Source organism: Notolepis coatsorum (assembly GCF_963971535.1).
Source record: "Notolepis coatsorum genome assembly, contig: SCAFFOLD_3163, whole genome shotgun sequence".
Classification (NCBI taxonomy): domain Eukaryota; kingdom Metazoa; phylum Chordata; class Actinopteri; order Aulopiformes; family Paralepididae; genus Notolepis; species Notolepis coatsorum.
The window spans coordinates 7501-18759 of record NW_028173049.1 but is presented as its reverse complement, the minus strand read 5'-3'; the positions used below and the strand labels follow the sequence as shown (position 1 = coordinate 18759).

Genomic DNA, 11259 nt, shown 5'->3' with positions numbered 1-11259 from the left:
GGTGATAGTAAAGGGTTAACCTTCTGTAGTGTGGCAGTGAAAGGGTTAATGGATACAGTATTACAGGTGTGTCTGTCCGTGGTTGTATCTATGTGGTCTGAGTCTCTATGGTAAATCACTTCACCTGCCTTCATCCTTTTCCACTGCCTGTCTGACTTTCTTTCCATCTATCTATCTATATTCTCCCATCCACTTATCACTCTGTCTATTCTATTTTACTAACTATTTTATTGCACTGCACTATTTTACCCTGTCTATTCTATTTTACTCTTTTATACTGTGGGTATCGAGTCCCTGTGATCATAAATCACAAACGCTAAAGTTAAAAGGATCAGTGATGAATGAGAAACTATGCGATTTCATTTTATTTTATGTCTGCACTTTTTTTTTCTAAATTTTGTGCTCATTTTATGCCCGTCTTTCTTTTACTGCTGTGAAGCACCTTTTTATTATTATTATTATTATTATTATTATTATTATTATTATTATTATTATTATTATTATTATTATTATTATTATTATTATTATTATTATTATTATTATTATTATTATTATTATTATTATTATTATTATTATTATTATTATTATTATTATCATCCAGCCAGCCACCCATAAACAAATAAACAAACTAGGGATGTTGGATATTGGCTTTTTTACCGATATCCGATATTGTCCAACTCTTAATTTCCGATACCGATAACAACCGATACCGATATATGCGGGGTTTCCCCCCCCCCGCCCCTCCCCCCATCAAAAATGGAATAATTTCAGGTAATTAACATTACATATCTCTTGTCGTGGAATTAACACAACATTATGCATACTTTTTTTCCCGATATGACATTTGAATGCCAATATCGACCGATAATATCGCACATCCCTAAAACAAACCCATCCATCTGTCCCCCAGTCGGTGGTGCTGCTCTGACCGGTCTCTGTCTCCCTCCCCCCAGTCTGTGGTGCTGCTCTGACCGGTCTCTGTCTCCCTCCCCCCAGTCTGTGGTGCTGCTCTGACCGGTCTCTGTCTCCCTCCCCCCAGGTCTGTGGTGCTGCTCTGACCGGTCTCTGTCTCCCTCCCCCCAGGTCTGTGGTGCTGCTCTGACTGGTCTCTGTCTCCCTCCCCCCAGTCTGTGGTGCTGCTCTGACCGGTCTCTGTCTCCCTCCCCCCAGTCTGTGGTGCTGCTCTGACCGGTCTCTGTCTCCCTCCCCCCAGGTCTGTGGTGCTGCTCTGACCGGTCTCTGTCTCCCTCCCCCCAGGTCTGTGGTGCTGCTCTGACCGGTCTCTGTCTCCCTCCCCCCCCCAGGTCTGTGGTGCTGCTCTGACCGGTCTCTGTCTCCCTCCCCCCAGGTCTGTGGTGCTGCTCTGACCGGTCTCTGTCTCCCTCCCCCCAGGTCTGTGGTGCTGCTCTGACTGGTCTCTGTCTCCCTCCCCCCAGGTCTGTGGTGCTGCTCTGACCGGTCTCTGTCTCCCTCCCCCCAGTCTGTGGTGCTGCTCTGACCGGTCTCTGTCTCCCTCCCCCCCAGGTCTGTGGTGCTGCTCTGACCGGTCTCTGTCTCCCTCCCCCCAGGTCGGTGGTGCTGCTCTGACCGGTCTCTGTCTCCCTCCCCCCAGTCTGTGGTGCTGCTCTGACCGGTCTCTGTCTCCCTCCCCCCAGGTCTGTGGTGCTGCTCTGACCGGTCTCTGTCTCCCTCCCCCCCCAGTCTGTGGTGCTGCTCTGACCGGTCTCTGTCTCCCTCCCCCCAGGTCTGTGGTGCTGCTCTGACCGGTCTCTGTCTCCCTCCCCCCCAGGTCTGTGGTGCTGCTCTGACCGGTCTCTGTCTCCCTCCCCCCCAGTCTGTGGTGCTGCTCTGACTGGTCTCTGTCTCCCTCCCCCCAGGTCTGTGGTGCTGCTCTGACCGGTCTCTGTCTCCCTCCCCCCAGTCTGTGGTGCTGCTCTGACCGGTCTCTGTCTCCCTCCCCCCAGGTCTGTGGTGCTGCTCTGACCGGTCTCTGTCTCCCCCCCCCCAGGTCTGTGGTGCTGCTCTGACCGGTCTCTGTCTCCCTCCCCCCGGTCTGTGGTGCTGCTCTGACCGGTCTCTGTCTCCCTCCCCCCCGGTCTGTGGTGCTGCTCTGACCGGTCTCTGTCTCCCTCCCCCCCAGGTCTGTGGTGCTGCTCTGACCGGTCTCTGTCTCCCTCCCCCCAGGTCTGTGGTGCTGCTCTGACCGGTCTCTGTCTCCCCCCCCCCAGGTCTGTGGTGCTGCTCTGACCGGTCTCTGTCTCCCTCCCCCCGGTCTGTGGTGCTGCTCTGACCGGTCTCTGTCTCCCTCCCCCCAGGTCTGTGGTGCTGCTCTGACCGGTCTCTGTCTCCCCCCCCCCAGGTCTGTGGTGCTGCTCTGACCGGTCTCTGTCTCCCTCCCCCCGGTCTGTGGTGCTGCTCTGACCGGTCTCTGTCTCCCTCCCCCCAGTCTGTGGTGCTGCTCTGACTGGTCTCTGTCTCCCTCCCCCCCCCCAGGTCTGTGGTGCTGCTCTGACTGGTCTCTGTCTCCCTCCCCCCAGGTCTGTGGTGCTGCTCTGACTGGTCTCTGTCTCCCTCCCCCCAGGTCGGTGGTGCTGCTCTGACTGGTCTCTGTCTCCCTCCCCCCCCCCAGGTCGGTGCTGGAGCCCCTGGCCCAGTGGGACAGTCCCATGCAGGTGAAGCTGTCCTGCTGGAAGCCGGGCCTCAACACCCTGCTGGTGGAGCTGCTGCCCTGGGCCCTGCTGGTCAACCAGTCCCACTGGGACCTGTGGCTGTTCGAGGGGGAGAGCATCGTGCTGCAGATACCGGCTGGCAACGCCATCGTGCCGCCCAACTTCAAGGTGGGCACAGTGTAGTATGTATGGGAGGACACGTAGAGAACCTTCTAGTTCAAGGTGGGCACAGTGTAGTATGTATGGGAGGCACGTAGAGAACCTTCTAGTTCAAGGTGGGCACAGTGTAGTATGTATGGAAGGCACGTAGAGAACCTTCTAGTTCAAGGTGGGCACAGTGTAGTATGTATGGGAGGCACGTAGAGAACCTTCTAGTTCAAGGTGGGCACAGTGTAGTATGTATGGGAGGCACGTAGAGAACCTTCTAGTTCAAGGTGGGCACAGTGTAGTATGTATGGGAGGCACGTAGAGAACCTTCTAGTTCAAGGTGGGCACAGTGTAGTATGTATGGAAGGCACGTGGAGAACCTTCTAGTTCAAGGTGGGCACAGTGTAGTATGTATGGGAGGCACCACGTAGAGAACCTTCTAGTTCAAGGTGGGCACAGTGTAGTATGTATGGGAGGCACGTAGAGAACCTCCTAGTTCAAGGTGGGCACAGTGTAGTATGTATGGGAGGCACCACGTAGAGAACCTTCTAGTTCAAGGTGGGCACAGTGTAGTATGTATGGGAGGAACGTAGAGAACCTCCTAGTTCAAGGTGGGCACAGTGTAGTATGTATGGGAGGCACGTAGAGAACCTTCTAGTTCAAGGTGGGCACAGTGTAGTATGTATGGGAGGGGCACGTGGAGAACCTTCTAGTTCAAGGTGGGCACAGTGTAGTATGTATGGGAGGCACGTAGAGAACCTTCTAGTTCAAGGTGGGCACAGTGTAGTATGTATGGGAGGCACGTAGAGAACCTTCTAGTTCAAGGTGGGCACAGTGTAGTATGTATGGGAGGCACGTAGAGAACCTTCTAGTTCAAGGTGGGCACAGTGTAGTATGTATGGGAGGCACGTAGAGAACCTTCTAGTTCAAGGTGGGCACAGTGTAGTATGTATGGGAGGGGCACGTAGAGAACCTTCTAGTTCAAGGTGGGCACAGTGTAGTATGTATGGGAGGCACACGTAGAGAACCTTCTAGTTCAAGGTGGGCACAGTGTAGTATGTATGGGAGGAACGTAGAGAACCTCCTAGTTCAAGGTGGGCACAGTGTAGTATGTATGGGAGGGGCACGTAGAGAACCTTCTAGTTCAAGGTGGGCACAGTGTAGTATGTATGGGAGGAACGTAGAGAACCTTCTAGTTCAAGGTGGGCACAGTGTAGTATGTATGGGAGGAACGTAGAGAACCTTCTAGTTCAAGGTGGGCACAGTGTAGTATGTATGGGAGGAACGTAGAGAACCTTCTAGTTCAAGGTGGGCACAGTGTAGTATGTATGGGAGGAACGTAGAGAACCTTCTAGTTCAAGGTGGGCACAGTGTAGTATGTATGGGAGGAAGGTAGAGAACCTTCTAGTTCAAGGTGGGCACAGTGTAGTATGTATGGGAGGAACGTAGAGAACCTCCTAGTTCAAGGTGGGCACAGTGTAGTGTGTATGGGAGGCACGTAGAGAACCTCCTAGTTCAAGGTGGGCACAGTGTAGTATGTATGGGAGGCACGTAGAGAACCTCCTAGTTCAAGGTGGGCACAGTGTAGTATGTATGGGAGGCACACGTAGAGAACCTTCTAGTTCAAGGTGGGCACAGTGTAGTATGTATGGGAGGCACGTAGAGAACCTCCTAGTTCAAGGTGGGCACAGTGTAGTGTGTATGGTGGGCACGTAGAGAACCTCCTAGTTCAAGGTGGGCAGTTCAAGTTTCAAGTTTCTTTAATAGTTGTCATACAGAAGTACAGAATACTTTCATACAAAATGCTTCTTACTGTTACGCTCCAGAGACTGTGCTAGACAAGATAGTATCAAATAACATAGTATAGCATGTAATTTAGAAGAAGAAAATGAGGTCACAGTGTTCGGTATAGACATATGTACAATGTTCTGAGTTACCATATAATATACAATACTATGCAGCGTACTAATGTACAGTACTATATAGTGCAAAGCAGAAATGGGATGAGGTACAATTTTAGGTACAATTTACAGTAAGGTGTACGAGTTGTAGTGCAATCCTTCATCAATAAATATAAAGTGTGGGGAGTGGGTGCTACAGTGTGTTTGTTTAAAGTGGGTGTGTGCTATAAAGTGTGTGGAGTGGGTGCTACAGTGTGTTTGTTTAAAGTGAGTGTGTGCGTGTGGATGTGTGTGCTATGTGCGTTTGGTGGTTGTTGTTGTGTAGTGTTCATTGTTCGTTTAGCAGCCTGATGGCCTGGGGATAGAAGCTGTACTGCTCCTAAAGCATTTCTATTATTATTATAAGAAAGATTAATATGCCGTTACCGCCCCATATTCTAAATATACTGTGATATACATTTTGGGCTGTACCGCGTGAACGTGAGAAGCCTTCTGTGTATTATGCTTGTGCTTGTGTTGGCTTGCCATTGTGCCTTTGAGCCAAGCATGTGCCTCCTTTGAGCAAGGCATATCATATTCTCTTCTCTTCTGAGATCACGCACAGAGAGATGTTTCCCCTCTTCGGGGATCTTTAGTAACACATACCTATGCACGCATGCACACACACACACACACACACACACACACACACACACACACACACACACACACACATGCACACACACACACACACACACTCTCTCTTCTTGGAGCATGCCACCGCTAACCCCGCTAAGTGAGACGACAGCGCATCAAAGGACGGGGGGCTGATGCGCTCGAGCTGAGGGAAACAAAATAGAAAGCTGTAAATGTGTAATAATCTGTGAAACGGCAACAAATAAAGCCTGGTTTCCATGGCAGCAGCCTGGTGTAGTCACGATGAGGTCACGGCTTGGCAGCGCGTCGCTCGCAACCGGTTAGATCTGCGTCAGACGAACAGAACACTGGGGGGTCAGAGGTCAGATGGACCTGCTGCATCAGACGTACAGAACACTGGGGGGTCAGATGGACCTGCTGCATCAGACGTACAGAACACTGGGGGGGTCACAGGTCAGATGGACCTGCTGCATCAGACGTACAGAACACTGGGGGGTCAGGTCAGATGGACCTGCTGCATCAGACGTACAGAACACTGGGGGGTCAGGTCAGATGGACCTGCTGCATCAGACGTACAGAACACTGGGGGGGTCAGGTCAGATGGACCTGCTGCATCAGACGAACAGAACACTGGGGGGTCAGATGGACCTGCTGCATCAGACGTACAGAACACTGGGGGGGTCAGGTCAGATGGACCTGCTGCATCAGACGTACAGAACACTGGGGGGTCAGGTCAGATGGACCTGCTGCATCAGACGAACAGAACACTGGGGGGTCAGGTCAGATGGACCTGCTGCATCAGACGTACAGAACACTGGGGGGGTCAGGTCAGATGGACCTGCTGCATCAGACGTACAGAACACTGGGGGGGTCAGAGGTCAGATGGATCTGCTGCATCAGACGTACAGAACACTGGGGGGGTCAGGTCAGATGGACCTGCTGCATCAGACGAACAGAACACTGGGGGGTCAGAGGTCAGATGGACCTGCACCGTGCCAGTCGAGCTCTCACAGGGTCACAGCTAGAAGGTGTCTCCGTATTACATTGAAGTCCATTACAACTTAGAGACGATCGATGATCACATGAGTATTTATTTTTCATCTCTAATTAGGTCATGGTTAAGGTAAGGGTTAGGTGTGAGGTCTCCAGTGAGTTAAGGTAAGGGTTAGGTGTGAGGTCTCCAGTGAGTTAAGGTAAGGGTTAGGTGTGAGGTCTCCAGTGAGTTAAGGTAAGGGTTAGGCGTGAGGTCTCCAGTGAGTTAAGGTAAGGGTTAGGCGTGAGGTCTCCAGTGAGTTAAGGTAAGGGTTAGGCGTGAGGTCTCCAGTGAGTTAAGGTAAGGGTTAGGCGTGAGGTCTCCAGTGAGTTAAGGTTAAGGTAAGGGTTAGGTTTATGAACAGTGAGGTTAAGGTAAGGGTTAAGTTTAGGTGATAGTACCCAGTGTCCGTATTGTGACTTGATTGTTGAAAACACCGGGGTCTCCAGAGCGGAAAAAGGGAAATTGGTTTGTGCGATCCTACGTAATTAATGAAAATAAATATTTAAATTGTCCTTTATTATTAACAGGCTGTCCTTTATTTATACAGGTTTTGTCTCATTGAGATGATTATCTTAGATCTCTGTTTAACCCTTTCACCGCCACACTACAGAAGGTTAACCCTTTCACTACCACACTACAGACGGTTAACCCTTTCACTAGTCTGTAGTGTGGTAGTGAAAGGGTTAAAAAGTGACACATTAACAATAGATATTAAACACATTCGACATGACGAGTACAGTTGAGACATCGATCGCCAAGCAAAGTAGAACAAAGGAAGTCAGAGGACACGACCACAGTCGGCATCTTAAAAACAACTTCAAACCTGCCAACAGAAGGAAACGTCCCAATCTGAAGGTTTTTCTTAATTCATCCCATTTGCATGGAGCATTAAAAACAGTTTTGCCGAGCTCAGTTTGTACATGTGGTGGTGTATCTCAAGCTGGCCGATCTTGTGACCTGGGACCACATGTGCTGCGTTCAAGAGCAATCAAAGGAGCAGAGATAATAGGGAGGTTTCATAAGCAGGGGGCTTAGAGATAAATAAAATACAATGCATAATCCATTCGCCATTAGTTAAAGGAGGCCATCCAACTTTTTCATATAAAACACACTATTGAGTGTGAGATTTATCTCCAGTGATGAAACGCAGTGTGTGTGCTTATGATACACACAGCGTGGAGGGCTTCAAGGTGGGGGGGGGGGGGGGGGGGGGCATGCGCAACTTTTTAGACAGCACATGTCACATGTTATTTTACAGCAAGAAAACATGATTGGATTTGTAATAATATAAGAATACAAGGAAAAAGATTTTTTGTATTTTTTTTTAATGTGTTTTTCAATATATGACCAGAGGAGGGGTCCTACTAATCACCACAAAGTACCAGAAAATACCCCAAAGTATACCCCAAAATACCCCCAAAGTACCCTAAAATACCCCAAAATACCCCAAAGTATACCCCAAAGTATACCCCAAAATACCCCCAAAGTACCCTAAAATACCCCAAAATACCCTAACATACCCCAAAGTACCCCAAAGTATACCCAGAAATACCCCAAAGTACCCCAAAATACCCCAAAGTATACCCCAAAGTACCCCAAAATACCCTAAAATACCCCAAAACACCCCAAAGTACCCCAAAATACCCCCAAGTATACCCCAAAATACCCCTGTGGGTGTGATGGTAGAGTTATAGCAGCTGGAGGAGTGGGTGTGATGGTAGAGTTATAGCAGCTGGAGGAGTGGGTGTGATGGTAGAGTTATAGCAGCTGGAGGAGTGGGTGTGATGGTAGAGTGGTACATTGAGGTATACTTTGGGGAACTTTGAGGTTCTTTGGGGCATTTCGTGATACTTTGTGGTATACTTTGGGGTAATTTGGGGTATACTTTGGGATATTTTGGGGTATTTTAGGGTACTTTGGGGTGTTTTGTGGTATTTTAGGGTATCTTGGGGTATTTTAGGGTATTTTGGGGTATACTTTGGGGTACTTTGCGGTATTTTGCGGTATTTTGGGGTATTTTAGGGTATTTTAGGGTACTTTGGGGTATTTTGGGGTATACTTTGGGGTATTTCGTTGTACTTTGGGGTATTTTAGGGTACTTTGGGGTATTTTGGGGTACTTTGGGCTATTTTAGGGTACTTTGGGGTATTTTGGGGTATTTTAGGGTATTTTGGGGTATACTTTGGGGTACTTTGGGGTATTTTGGGGTATTTTAGAATACTTTGGGGTATTTTAGGGTACTTTGGGGTATTTTAGTCTATCTCTCTCTCTCTCTCTCTCTCTCGCTTGCTCGTTCTCTCTCTTGCTCTCTCTCTCGTATGTATCACTGAAAGCGCTTATGGGCGGAACCCATCCAATAACAGCCTGAAATCCTGAGGCTGAAAATTTTTGCTTTTGAGTACTTAATTAGAAATATAAAACAATGAATTCTTTTGAAAAAAAACGTACAGATGTCTTCCACAGACACAGGAATTGTGTAAAGTTGCCCAAATAGTGCAAGGAATAGCAATGCATGTCCCCTTTAACACTTTGAATGCCCAGCAGGGGGCGCACATTTAGTGCTTGAATGCCCACATCCACTTCAATGTTAGCGTTAATATCGTCTAATCTATGTTTTAAATTATGGCTATGTGTCTAATCTGCCCGTCGCATTATCAATGACCTATTTCCAGTCAACATTGTCGAAGCAGATTGTTTTTTTATCGGTTCATTTCCGTTTCATAGCATTTAGAAAAACCCTCGTTTTCACGAAAAAAAGAGGATTCCATGATAATCGCCCCGTACTGTAATATTCTAGAACGTTGTCATTTGTCGGCCTATTTATGAATCGTTTTCAAATAAACGTTAGATTATCGATAGTATATGTGTACGTGTGCACGCTAGTGCCGCGCGCTGAAAATCGATTCTCTCAGTCAGTTCCTGATTGCTCTTAGAGTCATACAGCCATATCACAAAAAAAAGAAAAAGCTTGAAATATCTCTGTGAAAACTGATTATCCTAATACTGGTAAAATAGATTCCTTACCTGAGATCAGATGGTATCCAAATAGATTATTCCAATTCCTGATCACCATTCCGAAAATCGATCCTTTTATTGATCCACCGTGTATACTGTACAACACATAATCCCCGCTGCTCTGAGGGTCCAGAATGAAGTTGATCGACTCCGTGAGAAGCGTGAGAAGTAAAATGTGGAATCCGGGTTTTTTTTTCTCATGCCTTTTCATTGAGTCCAATCCAAAAGGGTGAATTACCATCTGGGAGACGATAGGGGGCGCTTTTTTCACATCTGAGCGCCTGGAGTGGCTGATTTACCAACGGTAGACTCGGTTGATGAAATATGAATTCAGATCGCTAATAAAAAAATAAAACGAGAAAAAACGAATATTCTTGTTATGGGCATTCAACCCGCGGGGGGTAAACCCGAGAAAACTCGGGTTGGGCATCCAAAGTGTTAAGCTGGATGACGTCAGTTTGGCTGATCTGTGTTCTTTGATCTGATGAGTCACACGTTACGCAACAGGCTTGTTGTCGTGTTTTATAAGCTTGAACATGAAACAAATAATAAAACTACTACAGTATTTTGTCCTCTCAGACATGACTGGCAGTTTTATTAAACCTTCATCTTGCTCTCTCTCTCTCTCTCTCTCTCTCTCTCTCTCTCTCTCTCTCTCTCTCTCCTCCCCTCCTCTCTCTCTATCTCTCTTCATCTCCCCTCCTCTCTATCCCTCTATCTCTCTATCTCTCTCCCCTCCTCTATCTCCCCTCATCTCTCTCTCCCTGCCCTTCTCTCTCCCCTCCTCTCTCTCTCGATCTCTCCCTCCTCTCTCTATCTCTCAATCTCTCTCCCCTCCTCTCTCTATCTCCCCTCCTCTCTCTATCTCCCCTCATATATCTTTCCCCTCTCTCTCTATCTCTCCATCCCCTTCTTTTCTCTCTCTATCGCTTTCTCTCTCACCTCCTCTCTATTTCTCTCACCTCCTCGCTATTTCTCTCTCCCCCTCTATCTCTTCTTTATCTCCCTCACATTCTATTCATTCATTCACCCCCCTCTCTTCCCCTCCCTTCCCTCCTACTTCCTGTCCCTTCCTCATCCGGTTCCCTCCCCCCATCACTCCATCCTTTACCTCCTTATCTTTCCCTCCCTCCCCCCATCACTCCATCCTTTACCTCCTTATCCCTCTCTCCCTCCCTCCCCCCATCACTCCATCCTTTACCTCCTTATCCCTCTCTCCCCCCCCCCATCACTCCTTTACTTCCTTATCTCTCTCTCCCTCTCTCCCTCTCTCTCTCTCTCTCTCCTGCCTTCCCTCCCTCTCTCTCTCTCCCCCCTCTCTCTCCCCTCTCTCTCTCCCCCCTCTCTCCCTCTCTCTCTCTCCCCCCCTCCCTCTCTCTCTCCCCTCTCCCTTTCTCCCTATCTCTCTCTCTCTCCCGCTCTCCCATCTCTCTCTCTCACACTCCCCTCTCTCTCTCTCTCTCTCTCTCTCTCCTGCCTTCTCTCTCTCTCCCTCTCCCCTCTGTCTCTCTCTCTCTCTCTCTCCTGCCTTCTCTCTCTCCCTCTCCCCCCTCTCTCCCCCTCTCTCTCCCCCCTCCCTCTCTCTCTCCCCTCTCCCTTTCTCCCTCTCTCCCGCTCTCCCATCTCTCTCTCACTCTCCCCTCTCTCTCCCCTCTCTCTCCTGCCTTCTCTCTCTCTCCCTCTCCCCTCTCTCTCCCCTCTCTCTCTCTCTTCCTTCTCTCTCTCTCCTGCCTTCTCTCCCTCTCTCCCCCCTCTCTCTCGCCGCCTCTCTCTCCCTCTCCCCCACCAGGAGGCCTTCCAGCTCGGTATTTACTGGGCCCACACCAACACCGTCCACAAGTCCACAGCGCTGAAG

General features: G+C 48.9%; 1 protein-coding gene across 1 annotated transcript in view; it reads left to right on the top strand.

Moving 5' to 3' along the window:
- Positions 1 to 2629: 2629 nt before the first annotated feature.
- LOC311247914 (intermembrane lipid transfer protein VPS13B-like) overlaps positions 2630 to 11259 on the top strand; it is a gene marked incomplete at its 5' end in the record, with an annotated part of 10547 nt that continues 1917 nt past the window's right edge. Inside the window, 2 exons of the mRNA XM_084338898.1 lie at positions 2630 to 2837; positions 11194 to 11259. The exon at positions 11194 to 11259 is cut by the window's right edge and continues 122 nt beyond it. Of these exons, the coding sequence (XP_084195024.1) occupies positions 2630 to 2837; positions 11194 to 11259 (274 nt within the window). The remainder of the gene's footprint in view (positions 2838 to 11193) is intronic.